The 22,378-nt window shown below is 37.3% G+C and overlaps 1 protein-coding gene across 1 annotated transcript in view; it reads left to right on the top strand.

Moving 5' to 3' along the window:
• The window catches only part of FMN2 (formin 2), a 193,930-nt gene that overhangs the window by 134,971 nt on the left and 36,581 nt on the right, over window positions 1-22,378 (top strand). The window contains 5 exon segments of the mRNA XM_087967456.1: window positions 572-701; window positions 3,808-3,954; window positions 6,059-6,118; window positions 7,433-7,553; window positions 17,667-17,759. Of these exon segments, the coding sequence (XP_087823582.1) occupies window positions 572-701; window positions 3,808-3,954; window positions 6,059-6,118; window positions 7,433-7,553; window positions 17,667-17,759 (551 nt within the window).

Below are 22,378 nucleotides of genomic sequence, written 5' to 3'. Positions count from 1 at the left end.
GGATAGCACTATTAGTCACTTCTTTGAGGGCCTAAATCCTTTCAAGGGACACATATTTTAATAAATCTTTTCTTTCCCTGCAGTCTTTTTCCTCAAGGAAAGTGCCCAGAACATTTCTCTGTTGGGATATCAGTGTCCTTATGAGAAATTAAAATGACAGTTAGTCACTATCTGCAAAACTGTTTTTTCCCCATTGCTTAGCACTGGCTAAAGTGGGTTGGTAAGTGGTGAAGAGGTATCTATATCTACTGAAAATTTCATCTCAGGTGGAAGACTTCTAGGTAGCTCCAGAGGTTTCACTGCCAGTTTCAGAGAAGAAATGGATCTCATTGTTCTTTAGTCTCGTTGGGTCCAGAACCATTAAATATCCTTTAACTGCTTCCAGTCCTTTTCTACCCTTCCCCCTATGTTTGGGTTCCACAATCATAGAGATAATCTATTCCCATTCAGAACAAATTTTCATTATTCATTGGTTTCATTGGGAATGGTTTTAGACTATAATTCAGAACTGGTTTTTGTCCATCAAGTTCTTTTAATAGATCTCAGTCATATTTTTCCTTAATGCCTCCAGGTTTCTTTATGAGCTCTCCCTGATTCCCAACTTCTCTGAACGAGCTTTTTGTATCCTGTTTCAATCAACATTCTCTGAAAGCATTTCCTCTCTCCGAAGCAAACTTGAATTGTTGCAGAAACTGTGTGAGGTAGGTTCTGGACCATCTGATGCAAGACCTAGATTGGCTGATATTTAATCTTCCTTATTCAACAATACTCATATTTCAAAAGTTTTATTTATTTTACATGCTCATTAAATGTGAAGGATAGCAGTCCTGCTGAATGGAACATTTTATGATTGTGCTTCAAGATCAAAGTAAATCTTAAGATTTGGCTTTCAGTGCTGAAGTATAATAACACCACAAGTCTATAGCCAATGCACATCAACCTCTAGAGAATAATATACCTTTTTCCTGTGCCAAAGCAAAATCTTCTCTCTTTGTAACAGGCACTGGCTTTCCTTCAGCATTTCCAAACAAACATACATTGACTTTTTCTTTTAGAAGTTCTTTGTTTCTGTAATAATATATAATAATCAGCCGACTGTACTTTTGGCAGCACTGGCGAGAGCAAGCAATCTCCCACACTTAGCTTTATAACAATGAACAAATATTAGTTAATATTACATAGGCTATATAATCTTGAAGATATCGCTATAAGTTCAAGATTCTTCTTCAGTCTCAACAAATCATACTTGCTATTTACAATGCTGGAAAGATGATTTTGAAACTATTGTGGGAGGAGGTTATATAACACTCCTTTTTTTTCAATACCCTCAACTCCACGTGAGGCTTTCATAACTGTAATTCTCCATGTGAAAAAGTCTACAGGGAATTGATGGATTGCTTAAAAATGTTCAGTTAAAGACATGTTCCTCAGGGACTTAATAATTCCTCAGTCACCAAACTCTGTTGCCATTTTTCAAAGCTTGGGTCATGCTTGTTTGCAGCCAGTTTCACTGCCACTGCTGTTATGCTGGAATCAGTTTCCTCCTATTTAAGGCTTTCTGCATTGCAACCAATCTGAGGTCAATCCATTGATGAACGTTTTGCTGCCATTCCATATAATCCATGGAATTAACTTGGAAGCAGTGTCACTAAGGGAATAGAAAGTCCTTGCATTGTATTCCATCTAAAATTGTCATGGGAATCCATCTATATGCCCCTCCCTGGAATGGGAATAATATACAGTGCAGTAGTGTATCCACTTTGCTAGGCAATTAAATCAAAGTTTCCCATTTATATCCAGTGTGTGGTTTGCCTATTTGTTTATTTGTATCCCACTTTTTCTTGAAGGAGGACAAGAAGGCACAGATGAGGCTATCCAACTTTTTATCATCATACTATTATCAATATAGCCATTTGTTCTTTAACAAAAGGGGGATACTTTTTGCTGACCAGACTTTTCATAGCTGTCAAGAATTCCTATGCCTTAAGGAAAGGATAAATCTGTGTCCCCTTTATTACAAAGCTCTGTATTTTTCACAATTGCCAAATCACGAATATACTTTATAAAGTTTAATTTGCATAGTTTAATTTTGCCAGATGCCTACTTCCACTCAGAAATGTTTGCACTGATTATAGGGCTCAGCCTGCATGGTTTTTTCAAGTATTTTAGTGCCAGGAGAGTTAATTCATTCTCCTACAATTGCTGCTTGTCTCTGTTCCACTGCCTGCATAGTAGCTTTAGGAGGCTGGTGTGATGGTGTATGGGAAAGGCCTTGGGAGACTGGGCCAAGAGAGCCTGCCAAGAGAACAGTTGGATAAGAGACAACATGACCTACAACTGTATCGTGGGATGGGCAACCATCTCAGAAGGCTTCCTTCCTCCCCTAGTTTCTTGGGGAAAAGATTGCAAGATTGATGTCACTCTCACGGAGTAAACCAAATGAAAATCACAACCGGATGAGCTAATTATACTTTATTGTAAAGCTAAATTGGGAGAATCTTGCAAGTCTGAAAGTACACCTCTCTTCCCTCCCCTCACCTCCTTTATAACCCAAGAAACTAGGGAAGGTTTCTTCTGAGTCTCTTGCCCCATCCACTGTCCAGTTGTGGGCTGTGCTCTCTTATCTGACTGTTCCCTGGGCAGCATCTGTTGGCTCTGTCTCCAAAGGTCTTTTCCAATGCTATTACATTTATTTAACCCAGCACTTCCTGCATCTCTTATATGATGGATTCATGTCAAGAATTGTCTAGATCATTTCTCCAGAAGTGATTATACTATTGGTTCTGGGCCCAGCCCTATCATGCTAAAATTGTTTAATATTAAGGAAAAAGGTTTAACTTAAAGAAATTTGAACAAGCTTTGGCAAAAAATGACAAGTACCTGAACTTGAATATCTTTAACTCTAAACTATAGTTCACTATTTTGTTTCTATTCTCTTAAGCAATGTTAGAAAATCTTCCTCTTACGGTATAGGTGGGGAGCTTATGTCATTACTAATACTCCTGAAAAACAACTCTTTTCCACCCTGTCCAATAGTGGACAACTTGAACAACATTTGAAAAGTCTTAAGCCCCCCAGCCCTGTACTAATCTTACAATAAAAAATACTTTTAAGTTTGAGGCTCACAGAATTAATATTTCTGCATCTGGAAATAGCACTTGGGTATCGGCTTCAAGTTAGGGACGTGGTGGCTCAGTGGCTAAGATGCTGAGCTTGTCGATCAGAAAGGTCAGCAGTTCAGTAGTTCAAATCCTTAGCATCATGTAACAGAGTGAGCTCCTGTTACTTATCCCAGCTTCTGCCAATCTACCAGTTCAAAAGCATGTAAAAATGCAAGTAGAAAAATAGGGACCACTTTGGTGGGAAGGTAACAGCGTTCCGTGCATCTTTGATGTTTTGTGATGCCAGCCACATGACCACAGAGATGTCTTCGGACAGCGCTGGCTCTTCAGCTTTGTAACGGAGATGAGCACCGCCCCCTAGAGCCAGAAACCACTAGCACTTATGTGCAAGGGGAACCTTTACCTTTACTATTGGCTTCAAATGTTCAATAACTCCTTTTCTCAAGATATAAATGTCCTTGATTTTTTAATTAGTGATACACCTATGTAATAGTAAGGAATTAGAAATGTAATTATTACTAAAGTTTCAGATTTTTTATTATTTTGGGATCATCCTGATGTGATTATGAGCTACTTAAAATTAAATCATTTTGACAATAGCTATGTGTTTGTACATTTTTTATTAAATAAAATGAAATGCTTCTAATATGTTCTGTAGTAACTTCTCTGCGTCTTGTCTCCCCAGATGTTGAAAAGTGGCTCAGGAGTTATGCGGGTTCTAGGCTTGGTCCTGGCTTTTGGGAATTACATGAATGGTGGAAATAGAACAAGAGGACAAGCCGATGGCTTTGGACTAGACATACTTCCCAAACTCAAAGATGTCAAGAGTAGTGTAAGTTTTACCTCCCATGCCTTAATTATTATGACATTTAATATGCTGTATTGCTTTATTAAACATGAAAGGCCCATGCTTACAGTGCTTGTAGTGCTTGTGGTGGCGCAATGGTTAGTACTGCAGGCTGACTCACTGCTCAGTCCAGGAGTTTGAACCTGAGAAGGAAGGAAGAAGGAAGGAAGGAAGGAGGGAGGGAGGGAGGGAGGGAGGGAGGGAGGGAGGGAGGGAGGGAGAAAGGAATCTCCACATGTAGACATAATACATGTTATTATGTTATTTAGTCTTATAGTAACTCTTGGATACTAGTGGTGTGTAATAAATTGATGTTGCACAATTTTCATTTTTAATGTCCACAAAATTGGAATTACAGGTTTTTGTAGTTTGTAATTCAAAGCCTAACAAAATGTTTTCAGGAAATGCAAGTAGTCCTCAACTGAAAATATTTTGTTTAGTGACCGTTCAAAGTTACAATGGCACTGAAAAAAAGTTACGTGAGACACTTATGACCATTATAGCATCCCCATGGTCATGTGATTTACAGTTGGATGCTTGCCAACTGGTTCATATTTATGACTGCCGTAGTGTCCATGGGTCATGTGGTCAACATTTTGTGACCTTCTGACAAGCAAAATCATTGGGGAATTCAGATTCACTTAGCAACCATGTTACTAACTTAATAAATGCAGTGATTTACTTTTTTAAAAAGTGGCAAGAAAAATCATAAAATTGGGCAAAACTCACTTAACAAATTTCTCACTTAGCAACAAACATTTTGGCTCAATTGTGGTGTTAAGTTGAGGGCCACCTGTATGTGTATTAGGAAAAAATATATGAAAAAGGATGTACCAGGAGGTATAACAATGATCAGTTAGCTTTATAGTATTTTTTCTTCCAAATTTGTAGATTCATACTGAAATAGATTAAAATAAACTTGTGCTCATGGAAGAAACCCGAACCTGACAAATTAATCTATCACAAAATCCTGTTTATTGCTAACATATTCTATTAATATTGAAAAATAAACATATTCAGTGGTTTTAAAACTTTATAAGTGTTCCATTTAACAATAAATTTATAAAACATCTAAGTAATCTTCCCACTGCTGGCGTATATTTTCCTTTTTTATATATTTCAGTAACATAAAAAAAAAATTACAAACTGGATAAAGATCATTTGTAAGGCTCACAAAGGGGAAGATCTTTTCATTTCAAAATTTCTTAGAATTCTTGCCTACACTATAAAACGATCATATTGTCTTAAAGGTGATATTAAAGATATATATTATCTGTTGCATAAATGCATGGAAGCCTTTTGATTTTGTTTTCACTTCCACTTTTGGGTTTCATTTGCTTTCTTGCATAACACAGGTAGTCCTCACTTAATGATGATAACTGGGACTGGCAACTCCATCGCTAAGAGATCTCATAAAGTGTGTGACATCGTATGACTGCACCAACTTACAACAGCAGTTCCAGCAAGCCCAATTGCAGTTGTTAAATGGATTCCACATTATAGTTACAAACATTGTCACATAATTACCATTTGAGAAGTCCTGACAATTTCATCATTGGCTTTGCTGGTTGGAAATTGGCAGTGAATATCACAACATGTGATGGCAATAGCAATGGCACTTAGACTTATATACCACTCCATAGTGTTTTACAGCACTCTCTGAGTGGTTTACAATGCCAGCATATTGCCCCCAACAATCTGGGGCCTCATTTTACTAACCTCAGAAGGATAGAAAACTGAGTTTTCTACAACCCATCAGGATCAAACTCCAGACTGTGGGCAGAATTAGCCTGAAATACTGCATTCTAACCACTGCAACCACCAGCACTCCTCATGTGACGGTAAGATGCTGCTACAATCATAATTGCAACTTGGTTACCAAGTGCCCAAATCACGATCGCACAGCAGCAGCTACTATGACTAGTCATGAGTCTCCTCGTTCAGCACCATCATAATTTTGAATGGCTGCTGAACAAGTGGTTGTTATCTGAGGATTACCTATGCTCCAAATGTATACAAAAAGAAATTATTCAATCTAAATGTCTCTATACTTCATATATAAACGCTATTTAATTTTGACCTTATACAGGATAACAGCAGGAGTCTTCTGTCATATATTGTCTCATATTATTTGCGCAATTTTGATGAGGTAAGTATGAACTTCCAGTTTAATCTTTTTTTCTTTTCAGATAGTTTTTGTTTCTGTCATTTAATATAAAAACTTTTGATGAGATCTAGTAGGGTAGTTTCTTGAGGGAACTAAGAATAAGGTGACAAATCCTTTCATATGTGCTCAAAATCTGCTTTTTCCACCTCAACCTCTAAGGAAGGTGTTTAAGGGCACAGGAACTGTGCAGTGTGAAGGCGAGTTTAAAAAATGTTGCATGTTCAAGGGCTTTCTTTCACAATATTGAATGTCATCTTTTTATCTTCTGGTTCCTTAAGCATGCAATGAAGGCAGTTGATAAATTTGGTTGTTGTTTGCTGATGGCTTAGATACTTTCAAAAGTGAAAGATGTTGCTAACACACTACTCAATAGTATCACTGGCTAAAATCTGCCAAAACAAAGCAAAACTGACTGGATTTGTGTATATATGTATCCTGTCTTTATTTTTATCAATAACTCAGGGTGGCAAACATATCTAATATTCAGTGGTGGGAATCAATTTTTTTTTATTACCAGTTCTGTGGATGTGGCTTGGTGGGCGTGGCAGGGGAAGGATACTGCAAAATCCCCATTCCCACCCCACTCACGGGAAGGATACTGTAAAATCTCCATTCCCACTCCACTCCAGGGGAAGGATACTGCAAAATCTTTATTCCCACTCCACTCCTGGGGGAAAGTTACTGCAAAATCCCATTCCTTCCCCACCCCACTAACCTGCTTTCCTGCTTCGTTCTGTGCGAGGCAACAAAAGAAGACCCAGCCGATCAGTTGGGACTTGGGAGGCAGAGAATTGATGGGGGCAGGGCCAGTCAGAACTACTCAATTTTTCTGCTACTGGTTCTCCAGAACAGGTCAGAACCTGCTGAATATCACCTCTGCTAATACTCCTTCCTCCTCCTATTTTCCCCATAGCAACAACCTTGGGAGGCGAGTTGGGCTGAAAGAGAGTGACTGGCCCAAAGTCACCAGGCCTAGGGCAGGAGTAAAACTCACAGTCTCCTGGTTTCTAGCCTGATACTTTAACTGCTATATCAAACCAGCTCTTAAGTTTGTCACTGAATTGTTTTTTCTGACATTTAAATGCCGCCCAATCAAGAACATTCCCTTTACAGATTATATTATCACTAATACAGAAATTTAGCTGAGCCAAAACAAAGTAATGTGAAGGCAGCAGATTCCCCACCCCTGCCTTAAGTAATACTTGCTCTTGAATCACTTTGATAATATATTTAATGAAAGGGAGACAAATATATAGTTCTTGTCTCAATGTTATCTATTCAACCTTGTTTTACTAGGATGCCGGCAAAGAACAATGCATCTTCCCTCTTCCAGAACCACAGGATCTTTTTCAAGTTTCTCAGCTAAAATTTGAAGAGTTCAATAAGGAGCTTCGCAAACTGAGAAAAGACTTGAGAGGTAAAAGCTTTGACTTCTAGGCAGACATGGGAACATGCTGGCAGATACATTGGAACATGCTGGTAAACACCTCTAATCAAGTGTACAAGAAATGGCAACGAGAAAGCCACCATGACAGTCAAATTCTCAACTACAGAAATGTGTCAGACCTTAGGTTGCGTTTTGAATTATATTTAAAGATTTAGATGGACTTGTTTTAAGAAAGGAAATGGGAAAATTCAATTGCAAATCTGAAATTATCCATTTTATTTTAAATTTTATATATATATATATTTCTTAAGTTTTCGCGGGTACCTACATGTATGGTGTTCGGCTTGGTTCGGGTATTTTCCCACGTCATTATAGTTGTGCTTTTAAAGTTGTAGCAACGTTTCAGCAGAATCTCATCTGCCATCATCAGGCTTCTGTATAGTGTTCGTCTGAAGCCTGATGATGGCAGATGAGATTCTGCCAAACGCTGCCACAACTTTAAAAGCACAACTATTGAATGACTTGGAAAAATATAATATAATATATATATATATATATATATATATATATATATATATATATATATATATATATATACATACATACATACATACATACATACATACATACACATACATACATGAAATCAAATTACATCTAGGAATTGCTGAAGATTGTTTTTAAATTATCAGTATATTTCTAAAAACAAACCTCGGAGACTTCTTCGGCTACATCCCATGCAGAATTACCCAGAAATTAGTTTCATGAAACTCAGAAGGATTTCTATCAGAGGTGGTATTCAGCAGGTCTGACCAGTTCTGGAGAACCGGTAGCGGGAATTTTGAGTAGTTTGGAGAACCGGCAAATCCCACCTCTGACTGGAGATTTTACAGTCTCCTTCCCCTGCCACGCCCACCAAGCCACGCCCACAGAACCGATAGTAAAAAAATTTGAATCCCACCACTGATTTCTATCCATACAGACACTTATATAATTCTGTTGCCAAGTTGCAAAAAAAAAAAATCCTCCATAATCCTGATCCACCAAGGTTGTTGCATGTTTCTGCAACCTATGTGGAAATCCTAGGAGATTGGGCAAAGAATAGAAAGATTTGAAAGTGCTCAGTTCAAATCTCTTCCACAAGTATTAGTTTCTCTAAAGCAATTTACTATTGTTCTGTCTAGCACAGATCAAGGGGAAAAAATCCCTACTATGTTTTTTTTTTCCTTTTTATCTTAATTGTGTGGCAAATGCAGTGTCCAAATCAGGAAGCTAGGCAGCCAGGCCTGTTTGGGTCAAGAAACTTTAAACTTCCTTTCAAGAAGGGAACGTGATAGCCTCGGGCTTTTTGTGCTAAAATGTAGCCAAAGGGTATGTGAAAATGTTCTTTATTTTAGAAATATCTCTTCAGTGGTATGCATTCTGCTTGATTCCCAGTGCATCAGTTAAATCCCATGAGAAGTTTTAGGAGGAATTCATCCCATCTTTTCAAAGCAGTTATCAGGGTGGGGGGTCACCTTGGAGAAATTGTAGGAGAAACCATCCATCCAGTTGCTCTGCCCACAAACATAGTGAAGCATTTTGTGTCCTGCTCTAGTTCTGTTTCTAAGCCTCAACCTTCTCTCCAGTATGCTAATGCTAATATGGAATAGTAATATTGGCAGGTCTTAAGGGCCTATTGTAAGGATTATAGATATGTAATACTATATAAGAGAGAAAGAGAGAGAACGAATGAGAGAGACCGAGAGAAAGAATGAGGGGGGGGGGGAACATGTCTCCTGCCAAGAAAACTGATATAAAATATACTAACTTTTTCCAGCTGTCAAAATTAATATCTTTGGCTCTAGCCACTTTCCCTAAACTTTGATTTCCATTATATAGGCAGGCCCTCATTTTCTGGGTCCCAAAGGATTGAAACCAAGACTGGTGATTCACAAAGAGAACTCCAAAAGGAACTGTTCATACTGGATAAACAGGCTTTAAAAATAGCAGAAGCACCATAATACAGCAAAAGCAAATACATAGTGGAGCAAAATATCAACACTTTTGTGAGTGTGTGTGATATTGATTAATTGATTAATACAGTAGATACTAGTAAATAGTAAATACAGTAAATATAGTGGCTAAAAACAGCTTTTGCTTTGGGAATTGGATTAAAATAATGAAAGCATTGGACTGAACAGAAAATAGGTTTTTGGAATGCAAATGGACGAATGTATGAAAATTGAAACACAGCATAAAGTTGCGATTAAAAAAGTAAATATCTCCAAGGTGGCTGGAGAATTGTGGGAGTTGAAGTCCACATATCTTCAAGATTGAGAAATAATTGTCATTGCCTCCTTTCTGGGACTGAGAAAAAGTGACACATCCAAGGTCACTCACCTGGCTTTGTGCCTAAAGTGGGTCTAGAACTCACAGTCTCCTGGTTTCTAGCTTGATACCTTAACCACTACATCAAATTGGCTCTCAAACAAACCAGTACTATTTTTGTAATTACAATATTTATTTTAGGGTACATAATCAGGCTGATACCTTTAGTATACATAGGGCTAAAAAGGAGAATTAAACTGATTTTTTTTTTAAAAAAAAGGAAGAATACGAGTTTTTTTTTTAATTATTTTTTTTTTTTTTTGTAGCTGAAGTAACAATTTCTATAATACTTCTTCTTCAGATGCCACTCGTTTCTTTTCCATTTGTTTTAAAGCTTTATGTGGCTGGGTATTAATCCATTATATACCAGACAGACATTCTAATAAACAAAGGGTCTGAGACAGCTCAGGATTTTATTAATATATCTACCAGTTTGGCTCCATTAATTGCCCTTCAATTTCACAGCTCTCCTCAGGATCCTCAGCTGTGCTTTTCTCAGTTCCTTGACACAGAGTTTATTAAGCAATCTGATCTGCTTTTGATCTCTCTTGACTGTCATCAGAGTTTCTTGATCTAGTTGTGTCTTTTGGTAATGACGAAAAGCTATGACTTTTGGTAAGTCACTCATTCCGCACTCAAAATGTTAGTGCTTGCTACAAGACCTAAATTACCTCACTGTCTTAAAGCTCATCGAATGGCTGGGTCCATTGAAACAACACAAGGCTATTTTACATGTAATATTGATATCGATTTCTGAAAAGCTTCATCCCTCCCACCACAATCGCACACATTTTAGAACTAACTGAAAATAGGACTTTAAAGTGCACATTTTCAAGATGCTTCAGTTCTAGTTAGGAAAAAAAAGTTTTGCAAATATGCACATCTACCCAGAAGTAAACCTCTTTTAAGTTGAGATAAACTTATTCCCAATTTATGCCAAGACGCAGTGTTAGACAAACCTCCTTCAAAATTTGCTGCAGCATAATCCTAATTTGGGAAATTTAATTTTGGGTACTCTGAAAATCTCACTTTACTTGATCATAATATTTTTATTAGATATTTTAAAAAATAGCTTGGAAATAAGATTGATGGCCATCAGATATTATTATTATTATTATTATTATTATTATTATTATTATTATTATTATTATTATTATTATTATTATTATTATTATTATTATTTATTTGCCACCCATCTTGCAGTTCAAAGTGACTATGAGTGACATATGTTGGTTCTTAGGATCTTAAGTAAGACATACATACAGAGAAGCTATTCCACAGGGTGAAACCTTGGACACCTACAGGAATTACCTCTTATCTATATCTATTATATAGTATATGAAGGGAGCAGGAAAGGCCTCTAAAGAAGAAAATGGACACAGAGGAACTCTTGGTATCTACATTAAGAAGTACTTTATGTACTTCTATTAATTAACCTAAAAAGCAAAACTTTGTCTGCTTTTTTTAAAAAAGCAAATAAATAAAAGGCAGTTTTATGTAGCAATTAAGGTAATGAGCTAACAGGGAAGCCATGAGTTCTAGTCCCGCCTTAGGCACAAAGCCAGTTGGGTGACCTCAGGAGGAGTCACTCCCTTAGTTCTAGGAAACAGGCAATGGATAATCATTTCCTAAATCTTGCCAAGAAAAATTGCAGGATTACTACTGGCAGTTACTAGGACTCAACCCTGAATCGAAAGGGATATCCCTCCTACCCCCGCCACCCTCAGTAAAAACATCAGTATCAATAATGAAGGACTTACTAGTTAGAACTTAATGTATGTTGTGGAGAAGTGTTCATTGCACTATTTAAATCATAGCAGACAGTGGTGGAAACTTTAGCTCAGGCGTCTGTAGCATGCCACCCTTGATGCTAAACACCTGCTAAATCTTCTGTAAACAACTCAGGTATAAAATGGTTTTTTTTAAACTTGTAATCTTATAACATTGCTAGGAAGAGGTATTCTCTTGAGGCATGGTGTTATGATATCCATTGCTGGGGAAAGCCACTCCCTGCTCTAAATTATAAGAACTAAGTGAAACAAACCGGCTCAGTTTAGCCACAATTCAGTAAGTGAAATTCCAACTGTATCAAAATCCAAATTTGAATCTAAGAGATTTTACTTTCAGACATCTACGTGATTATACATAACTTTAAAAATACAAGATCAGTAAATATGAACTCAAAAAAAGTGGAAAAAGTCATAATCTTATTCAATGATAACTTATAATTATATAACAATATTGAGACCATGCCATATTATTATTTGAATTACTCCGATTTACTTCACAATGTACTATATGATTCACAGTCAACATTAGGAAACATTATACCATTGAAATATGTAGGTTATAAGTAGGTTAAAACATAATTCCCTATAGAAAATTTCATAATTTTGTTTGAAGCTTTATTTTTAATTTTCTGCCACCTAAGGTTTTCATTTTTCTTGGGATGCTTTCTACAGTTATGCTATAAATATGTCTAACTTATATTTTGCTCTGAATGGGTGTTTAATCGGTGTGATTAATGTATGTACATGTACTTGTGTAAGTTTTAAGACACTATTTCTCTACTTCAACAACTTTAAGATGTGTGGAAAATAAAGTCAGCACATCTTAAATTGCCAAGTTGGGAAACATAGTTTAATGGGAAAATTATACATCTGAGAAGTGGCATGTCAGGTGATCTATCAGCTATATAGGAATACAAAACAAACTTTCTGGCTAACCAAGGTCAGTAACCCCGATAGAGGGCAGTGCAGAATCACTCTTAGGAACCTCCACGCCATGCTAACCCTAAACCACTTAGATAGACCTCCATTGCAGAGTGACATATAAAAACACTCCAAAACTATTCTCCTGTAGAATGAGGAATAGCAGCATACAAGAGCTGCATCTCTGGATGTGATTCAATTTAAGGTAATAAGGCTATTCAAGTTCTCAGTGGTTTGCATGACTGCTGCTGACCCTTCTCAGAAAAGGCTCCTGTGGCCAGCTCATCATCCTTGCCGCATCCATAGACAGCAGTAGTCTTTGCAAATATGGCTGAAAGGGTTAATTGACTGAAACACTGCTGCATCCAGACTTCTAAACTGAAACCATATGTGAATGAAAGGCAAGACTTCATCCAGTCTCTGAGTCATGTCTTACAATCCTTAAAGCTTCAAACAAGGCTCTTCTTGGAGAAGGTTATGAAGCCCCAACAGTCATTGGGCTGAATCAGAACAATCCTTTCCCAGAACAAATAACTAAAAGAAGAAGGTGTATGCCCACAGTCAAATGTGATTTCCCCTTTGGATGTGACATTCCAAAATATCTTTAAAGTTCCCAACTTTTACCGCTTCTGTATGGGTGTGAGGTAGTCAAATCAGATGAGTATCTTGCAGTGAATATTTTTTAAATGCATATATCTATGATATATTAATAAAAAATTGTTTGGAAGAATGTTTAGAGCAGGAAATAAGATGCATTCATGACACACATATCTTTCCATTTTTAAATTGCAGGGACGATTCATGTATTGAATTTGTAAAATTTGACTGTATTTTTAATACATTTTCCAGAGGCGTAGCAACTGAGATTTAGTATTATAATATCCTCTCCTCCAATTTCAGGTTAAAATAGAATACAATAAAAACTTTAGTGTCACTTTAAATGTACCCTACTCAGCATACATTAAAATGAAATTTTGTTGCATTCAGCTCTCAAAAAATAACCATTATGTATATACTCACATACCCACACCTATATGATGACACAGAGAAACATCACAGTCTAGTTGGGATGTATACATATATATGGCCAAAAAGAAGAAGAAGAATCCTGAGAGTTTACAAGACGGGTGGCATTAAGGAACAAAGCTTTTACAGAATCTAGTAGTCTATATAGATATTTCAAATCCTTCTCCTGAGGGGAGTAACAGAAACTAACTGTGAAGTGGGTGGGTGTGGGTCTCTAATAATACTTCAAGTTCTAAGCACATAGCGCTTATAAGCAGTATCCTGTATAATGGGAAATCAGCTTCCTGTAATCTTCTCGGCTGTTCTTACCCCTCTCTGTATGGACCTTCTATTTGAGGCACTGCTACCATCAAACCAAACAGTGATGCAGTTTGTTAAAATGCTCTCAATTGTGCCTGTGTAAAAAGTGGCCAGGACAGGAGAAAGATGTGCTCTCCTCATCCAACGCAGGAAATGCAAACATGGTTTGCGCACTTCACTAAAGAGAACAGATGAAGAGACCAAGTCAGATTGTTAGTTAGCTGCACCCCCAGATACTTAATACTGTTGACCACCTCCACAGCTGCAGCCTTGATACAAATTGGAGTATGACTATACCAGTTCTTTCTAAAATCAACAATGATCTCCTTTGTTTTGTTAACATTCAAAACCAGGTTATTTTTATTGCACCAGTCCACCAGAATCTTCACTGTCATCCCGGTTAAGCCCCACCCCTGCCATGTCATCCCAATATGATTTGTAGCAGGCTTGGCACAGCACTCATGGCTCATCAAGGTGAACAGTAACAGGCTTGAGACACAGCCCTGTGGGGAACCCGTATTCAAGGAAATGGAATTGGAAACTTTTCTTCCAACTCTCACAAACTGGGGCCTATCAATAAGGAAATCAAGTATCCAATTACATAAAGAAGTATTAAAACCTAATAGGCCCAGTTTGTTCACCAAATACTAGAGAATGACTGTGCTGAACGCCAAACCAAAATCAACAAACAGCATTTTGCACATCAGTATTCTCCTCCTCCATGTGCACCAAACTAAGATGAAGCAGACAAGGAAGTGCATCACTATGCACTATACACTAAAGAAGTTTGGCTGAACTTTCATAACATTTCCACTCTTCAATATTAATACCATCTACATTCTAATTGATTTGCTGTTGTTGTTTGCTTGCTTTGTTTTTGCTACGGTTTGACAAATTAATTCAATGCATATTGGATTCTTCACATATACCCAGAAGCTTGGGAATGAGCTGCTGTATTTGGAGAAAGTCTTGTCCTTTTGTGGACATCTCATGCTATTTTGTCAATAGCATATTGTTACCAGAAGCAGCAGCAAATTTGGAATCCAGACATATGTGTCTGTGAGTTGTCACATCCTTGTGATGCCATAAATTTAAATTGAATCCACTTATTTTGTCTTCAGTTGGGCAAAAGAAATGACAGGCGATTGATATAATACAAAATACTGATTCTAATTAATTGTTGTTGATAATAACATCAATATTTCCTCCTATACCTCGGTAACCAAAATGTGTCAGCGCTCTCTCTCTCTCTCTCTCTCTCTCTCTCTCACACACACACACACACACACACACACACACACACACACAGAGGGAGGGAGAGAGAGAGAGAGAGGTGATCTTGAATCTGTTGTGTGCATATTCTAGATGAGGATCATTGTTTGCCTTGTCCAAGGCTTTGAGCATTGTAAAGAGAATAAAATCACTCCATTTTCAATTGCCAATGGTTCATTTTTTACTCTAAACATATACATTTTGTTTTCTACTTTCTGCTCTTGAAGTCAGTAACCAGACTGGTTTTCCCTGAAGAGACAACAGAAGTCAGTGAAACCACATAAGCGATCAAAACAAGCTTATATTGCACCGCAGCTCCCTCACTTACTGTGTAATTGGCCCAACATCACATTTGTTTAGACACAGAGCCTTATAAACACTAAACTTGGTAACCATGAATGGTCTCATTGAGGTCAATAGAATTTACATGGTAGGGTTGTTAAACATGTTTACAAGCATGTGTGATCTGAGCCCTGGTAAATTGTTGTAACTGAGTAAAGGATTCTACAGAATTTAAAAATAGTTTTGGCTATCTGATTTACTCTTGTGGATAAGTTTTAAAACCTTATCCCTGTAAGGCAGATCCATTATTCTTTTTTTTAATCTCTTCAAGCAGCAAATGTTAGTTAATTTAAAAATCAAAACAGGTTCACCTATTAAACAAGTCTTACTACTGTCATTAAGACTTTTGGCAGTTTTGATTTAAATGAATATTCATTTCCCAATGCAATCTTAATGCACCTTTTCTAGGACTGATTCAAAAACTATTTTATTTTCAAAGCCATGTCATTGATTTTATATTCATGTAAAAGCAATGTTAAGGAATTAAACAAATAAATAGCTGTAGTACATTTTGACTCAATCTTCTTTAATTTTTATTGGAAGTATTTCTTATAGAATGTCTAGTTATTTCTGGAAGGTGCCAAGATGAGAAAAGCTACCTTAATTCCTTTTGTTGTTTTTTAAATTTTTAAAAATTGGGTTTTACCACAAAATGTCATTTTTCCTAATTCCAGTTATTATAAATTTGAAACTTTAATTGCCATTCTGCCAAATTTTAGGACCATAGGCAAAATAAAACCCACACCTGTGTACCCTTAATAGTTAAGATCACTTCTCTTTTCTGTGTTTAACATTTGAAGTTTACAATGAAGCATAACCATTAAATTCTCTGAGCTCAATAACCTAATCTGATAAATACATTGTTCAGTTCAATATCTTAGCATGAGCATAAGCAGTTGTTTTTTCAGATATAATTTGAAATAAATGGTTACGGTTACCCACAACTTTGCAGACCATTCAACATTTTAAAGGTCTATCATAATTTTATTCTGCTTTTCTCTTAAATTGTGAATGTCAGTTCCTGTTCGGAAGAGAATTTTATGGATTTATCATGGTAAGAATATAGGGTGTTTAAGGTGTTGGATCTATACTGAGAAGACCCAGGTTGAAGTACTTTGGTGATCATGAAACACACTGATGACTTTGGATCAGTTATTATTATCACTTACCACAACTTGTCCATGTGGTGGCTACTGGAGAAAAATTGGAGTAAGGTTATTATGTATGTATCTTTGAGTTCTGAAGAAAAAGCTATAAATCTAACAATGAGTATTAAATCTGTAATAATAAAAGATAAATTATTCAGCACATTTCACCTACAGTAGGTGTGGAAATAGTTAGTGGAATTCAATACTTTTTGTTTGTTTGTTTTGAGAATGAAAGCAATAGTAACATTTAGATTTATTTATTTATTTTTATTTTTTATTTATTTGATTTGCCAATTGTTTACAAGATAATAAGTATAAGTGTATACATAGTTGTGAATACATGAAATAGGTACATATAAGAAAAATAAAAGAATAAGAGAAACAATAGGACAGGGACGGTAGGCACGTTGGTGCGCTTATGCACGCCCCCTACAGACCTCTTAGGAAAGGGGTGAGGTCAATAGTAGACAGTCTAAGGTTAAAGTTTTTGGGGTTTGGGGAAGAGACTACAGATGTACTGATCTGCATGTTAAAGAGCTCTACTTTGGCCAATATATTTAAATGACTTTCAGATTTGCTACTGGATTCTGCCTGTGTATGCATCCATCTTTTATATGACAGATAGGATATTGCTACTGTGATACTGCATGCTGATTTTTTTTTTATGAGATACATGTTTATTCTAGATATGCAGCATTGCCAATTATAACTACTGAAGTTGTATTCCTGTACATTAAAATTTCATAAGATTTCTGTGACCAATCATATGTCATTATTAAACTTTAGACAGACTAAGTGGCAGTAATCCAACAAAAACATGTACGTTTTCAGTGAGAAATCAGTCTTTGCAACACATCCTAAATGTCTGTTTGGATCCAACACAGGGAAACTATGAATGAAAGTCTACTTTTCTTTATAATGAATATTATAAAGCAACATTTTATTTCAAAACCTTATGTTACTTTAATTTTCAGCATGTGAGACAGAAGCAGGCAAGGTTTGCCAGTTTTCATTAGAAGAACACATCCAGCCCTTTAAAGACAACATGGACAAATTCATTAGTCAAGGTAAATAATGACTAGTAATTTAACCTTTCAGAGCTTTATCACAAGAATGTTGTAGAAACAATATTTAGACATGGTGAATGACGTGTCTCTTTATTTTGGAGCCATAGAAATGTGCAGATTAGTTTAATCAGATGGTTTCTTATTTCAAAATAGCTTACCTGTTCTGTGCTCCCTTTCGGAATGCTATTAGTGGCCGTTATTCACTAAGAAAGTTTTCTGAGTTCGTATTCTGTGTTGGAAACAATTTTCCAACATTTGTTTCTTGACAGTTTCATAAACTGGTGCTTTGACTTGTGTCCAGATACATGGTGATATTTTTCAAAGGGCCTGTAAACTTCTGGGTTATTTCATTTGCAGATTGCCTCTGGACAGTCATCTGTTTTGGAAACAAAATCCAAAGAATTTTCTAAAAATGTCCAGGTCACGTTCAGGAAATATAAAAAGAAATGTGGGTTTGTAGGACATAGTTTCTTTTTCATCTTCACTTCATTTTTTTTTCAGTGATTGATCTTTATCATGTCTTTTGTGCAGGCACAATATCATGCCCGCAGAAACATATGCACAAATACACACACTCAAATTATTTAAGGGAAAAAAAAGGACCTCTACTTTGGAAATGAGAAAGTGTCTTTCTAGTGTCTTTAGTAGTAGTAGTAGTACCATGAAATTCTTAACAAATATACTATCAGTATTCTTCCAGAATACTGGAAGACGATACAGATGAGGCCTTTCTATATCAAGTGACTAGTATTTCAAAGAGGCATGCAATTGTGATAATGGAGGATTTAAATTATTCTGACACCTGCTGACTCTGCCAAGAATCAGAAGACTGACAAATAACAGAATAACAGAGTTGGAAGGGACCTCTAGCACCAATCTCCTGCTCAAGCAGGAGATCCTATACCTGTGTTGGCGAACCTATGGCACGCATGCCGGAAGTGACACACTGAGCCATCTCTGCCGGCATGCGAGAGCTCGCCCGGAAGAGCCTCACTGCGCATGCGTGCACGCCGCCACCTGACAGCTGAATGTCAGGTATCTGGCACGCATGCACGGGGGGGCAGCAGACGCATAGTACACGGTGGGGGGATCGCACCCACATACGCATTGCCTTCTGGGTACTGGTACGTGAGGAGCACATGCACAGTTATCGGCACGGGAGCTGAAAATGGTTAGCCACCACTGTCTTATACCAGGGGTCTCCAAGCATGGCAACTTTAAGATTTGTGGACTTCAATTCCCAGAGTTATTCAGCCAGCTTTGCTTGGAGACCCCTGTCCTATACCATTCCAGACTAGTGGCTCTTCCAATCTCTTGTTAAAAGCCTGCAGTGATGGAACTGAAGGCAAGCCATACCATTGGTTGATTGTTCTCACTTAGAAAATTTATCTTTAGTTCTAGATTGCTTCTCTCTTCGATTGGTTTCCATCCATTGTTTCTTGTCTTGCCTTTTGGTGTTTTCGAAAATAGGTTGACACTCCTCCCCTTCTTTGTGATCTTTTGTAGCCCTTAAATTATTCATAAATTCATATAATCTGAATTGGGGAATAATTCCTGGTTTCCCTACCATGTAGCCATCACTGTCTGCTAAGGCTCAAAACTGATTTCCATACTTCCAGGGGTGGGATTCTACCAGTTCGCACCTAGTTGCTAGAACCGGTTGTTAGCATTCTAAGCAGTTTGGAGAACCGGTTGTTAGAAGAAATTACTGGCCTAATCCTGTAAGGAAGGCAGGAAGGAAACATTTTGGTATTGCTTACAGAAACTGCCTCTCCGTTAACCCTTATTACATTCTTGGCAGGACTGGACTTCCTCTCTCAGGAATGTCTCTGGAGTTTCTTTCCCCTCCTTTGCTGGTACTTTGCTTGTGTGGAGTGACCATTCAAAGTTACAATGGCACTGGAAAAAGTGACTTATGACCATTTTTCACACTTACGACTGTTGCAGCATCCCCACAGTCATGAGAGGCCATGTGAGGAGATGTGTGCCTCGATGTGAGTGATGTTGAATTGACCATGCCCAGCCAATAACATGACCACCAAGCCATGTCCACCCAGTCACATGACCACCAAGCCACGCCCACCAACTAAGCCATGCCCACAGAACCGGTTGTTAAAAAATTTGAATCCCACCCCGGAGAGTTTCCGGTTTGTCGGCTTCGCGAGCGGTAGGGATTCGCGAAGCTGCGCGATCCCTGCCGCGCTAGCCGTTTTGGGGCTCCGACCCGGACGGGTGCGGAGCAAGGCTGCCCTGCAGGGGTAGCTGAAGGTAAGGGGATCCGGAGGAAGGGTTTGGGGTGTTGCAGACCCCCCCCTGGCCGGCAGAACCCCTTTTACCAGGACGGTGCAGCGGCGGTCCGCAATGGCCGCCACAAAGAAGTTGACAGCCGGGCAAGTATGCGCTGGAGGAAGAAGAGAAAGTTATTGAAAGTGAAAGTTCTTCTTGGTCGACCCAGGGCTTTGAGATTTATCTAATTTAATTCCTGGAAAAGATGGTTTTTTGATGATTTTCCACAAGAGAAAAAAAAAGCGGCTATTTTGAGTAATTAACGGAATTAAGCCGGAAGGGAGAGGATAAAGAAAATATATAAATTTGGATCTTGTTGGAGGAGATGCCTTGAAGACTTGAGGACAGAAATATAATCTTAATAAGGCTTTAAAATATAGATTTGGACTCTTTTTTTTTATTTGTTTGATACCACCCTGGAAGAGGAAGGGGGAATTTTGGCTTGCTTGGATTTATTGAGGATTGTGGATTTTGGGATTGTTTTGCCTTTCTCTCGGAATATTTGGTTGGTGTAAGAAGAAAGAGGAATAAAGAAAAGAAAAGATTTATTTATAATGGCTTTCCTTTTTGAAGACCTGAGGGATGAATATGAGCAAACAAAAGCAGCCTGCAAAGATGGCATGGAAAAAGCTTTTCTATTTCTAGAAATGGCGCTGGTCAATTACCAACAGACAATGGAACAGATGGAAACGGAAGAAGAACAACAAGGAAGAGACGAAGACGCCATCTTCATTGAATCCCAAAACTTATCTAAGGAAGAAGGAAGGAAGAGAGCAAGGAAAATGAAGGACTTAAGATCTAAAAAAACATTTGAGAAAGAGAAAAATATGATGCAAAGTAAATATAATGATAACAAACAAGAGAAAAAGGGAACGCTACAGAGAAGGGATCCCAGCAAGGCAGAGGTTAGAAGAAGAAGGGGGTAGGAAGATTTGGTGGGGGAAGAAAGAAAGGGGAAAGGCGGAGAAAAGCCTCAAAGCTTTAAAATTGGATGGGAGAAGAGGGATTTTTTTAGAGACAAAGGATGAAATATAAATTTCTGTAAGAAAGATTCTGCTAAGGTACAGAAGATGGTATTGTAACATTTATATTTGAAATAGTAAATTAGAATGGTTTAAGATTTAATAAGAAATTAAAATGTTGAAGTTTTTAATAATGATTGATTTTTAAAATGTAATAAAATATCGAAGGAAAGGAGGATACAATGTATTTAAACATTTTTGGTGGATAGAATGTACCAAGCAGAACCAAATTGGGTATTTGTTATGTTGAATGTTAATTTTACTAACTTAGGGGGAGGATAGAAAGGCATCATACTCTGATTAGTGATTTCAGGAGAAATTCTTTTTATTATAAGAAGAGATAGAGGGATAATGAATGGGCAAAAGATACAAATTTAATGATTTAATTAAGATGGATTAAATAAGATAGAATTGTGAAGAGTGATATGCGCTATTATTTTAGCCCATGCAAAGAGAGGTAACTGGGGCCAAGGTACTTTACTAAAAGATTTTTTATGTTTGTTTGTGTTTGTTTGTGTTTTATGAGAATACTGGGGAAATTATTGTAGAAAGACAGGGAAAGATTTAATATGTAATGATTTGTTTGTTGTTGAAACTTTTAATAAAACTTGTTTTAATAAAAAAAAAAAAAAAAAAAAATTTGAATCCCACCCCTGCATAGTTCCCTTTACTTATCTGTCACAGTTAAAGAAACAGTAGGAACCCCAATGGAAAGAAAGGGGCTCTTTTCCCAATTGTATCATATCTCCATCTGATTTCAACTCTTTCTCTAGCCTCTTCTCCTCTCACTCCCCTTAGAAACATTCCTCTTGGCAGTTTTTCCCACCTGGAAAAACTCTGTTATAGAAAGAAAAGTACCACAAAGGACATGGATGTGTTGATTGGAAAGGGAAGCAGTGATCCTATATACGCTCTTCTTGTCAGATAATTCTCCCATGCAGATGTCATTTCCATTTAATATCTTTCCCAGCAGAGTATTATTATTTTCTTAAAAATGCCCTATAGGAGATGTATGACCAAAACCTTTGGTTAATTTCTGTAATTAAAGTAACATTATATAGCTTGGAATATAAAATCCTCTCATTTTTATTTGGCTGGATCAAATTCAAACTTGAAAAAAGTCCGTGCAGGATTTCTCTTTCCCGCCTGAGAATTTGATAGGCTTCAATTGCAATAGGTTTTTCTATGGTCATTTGTTATTGAGGTCGATTTAATCAACGGGTTGCTTCCGCAAGACTGGACACATACAGATAATGGAGAACAAGCAAAACAATGGAAAGCATGCAGAGCACGGCTTCTGAAATTCTTTCC

The sequence above is a fragment of the Notechis scutatus genome, chromosome 1, assembly GCF_049901735.1.
Source record: "Notechis scutatus isolate UNSWTSFEM ecotype Mainland chromosome 1, rNotScu1.2, whole genome shotgun sequence".
Taxonomy (NCBI): domain Eukaryota; kingdom Metazoa; phylum Chordata; class Lepidosauria; order Squamata; family Elapidae; genus Notechis; species Notechis scutatus.
This window is presented reverse-complemented; position numbering and strand designations above follow the sequence as displayed.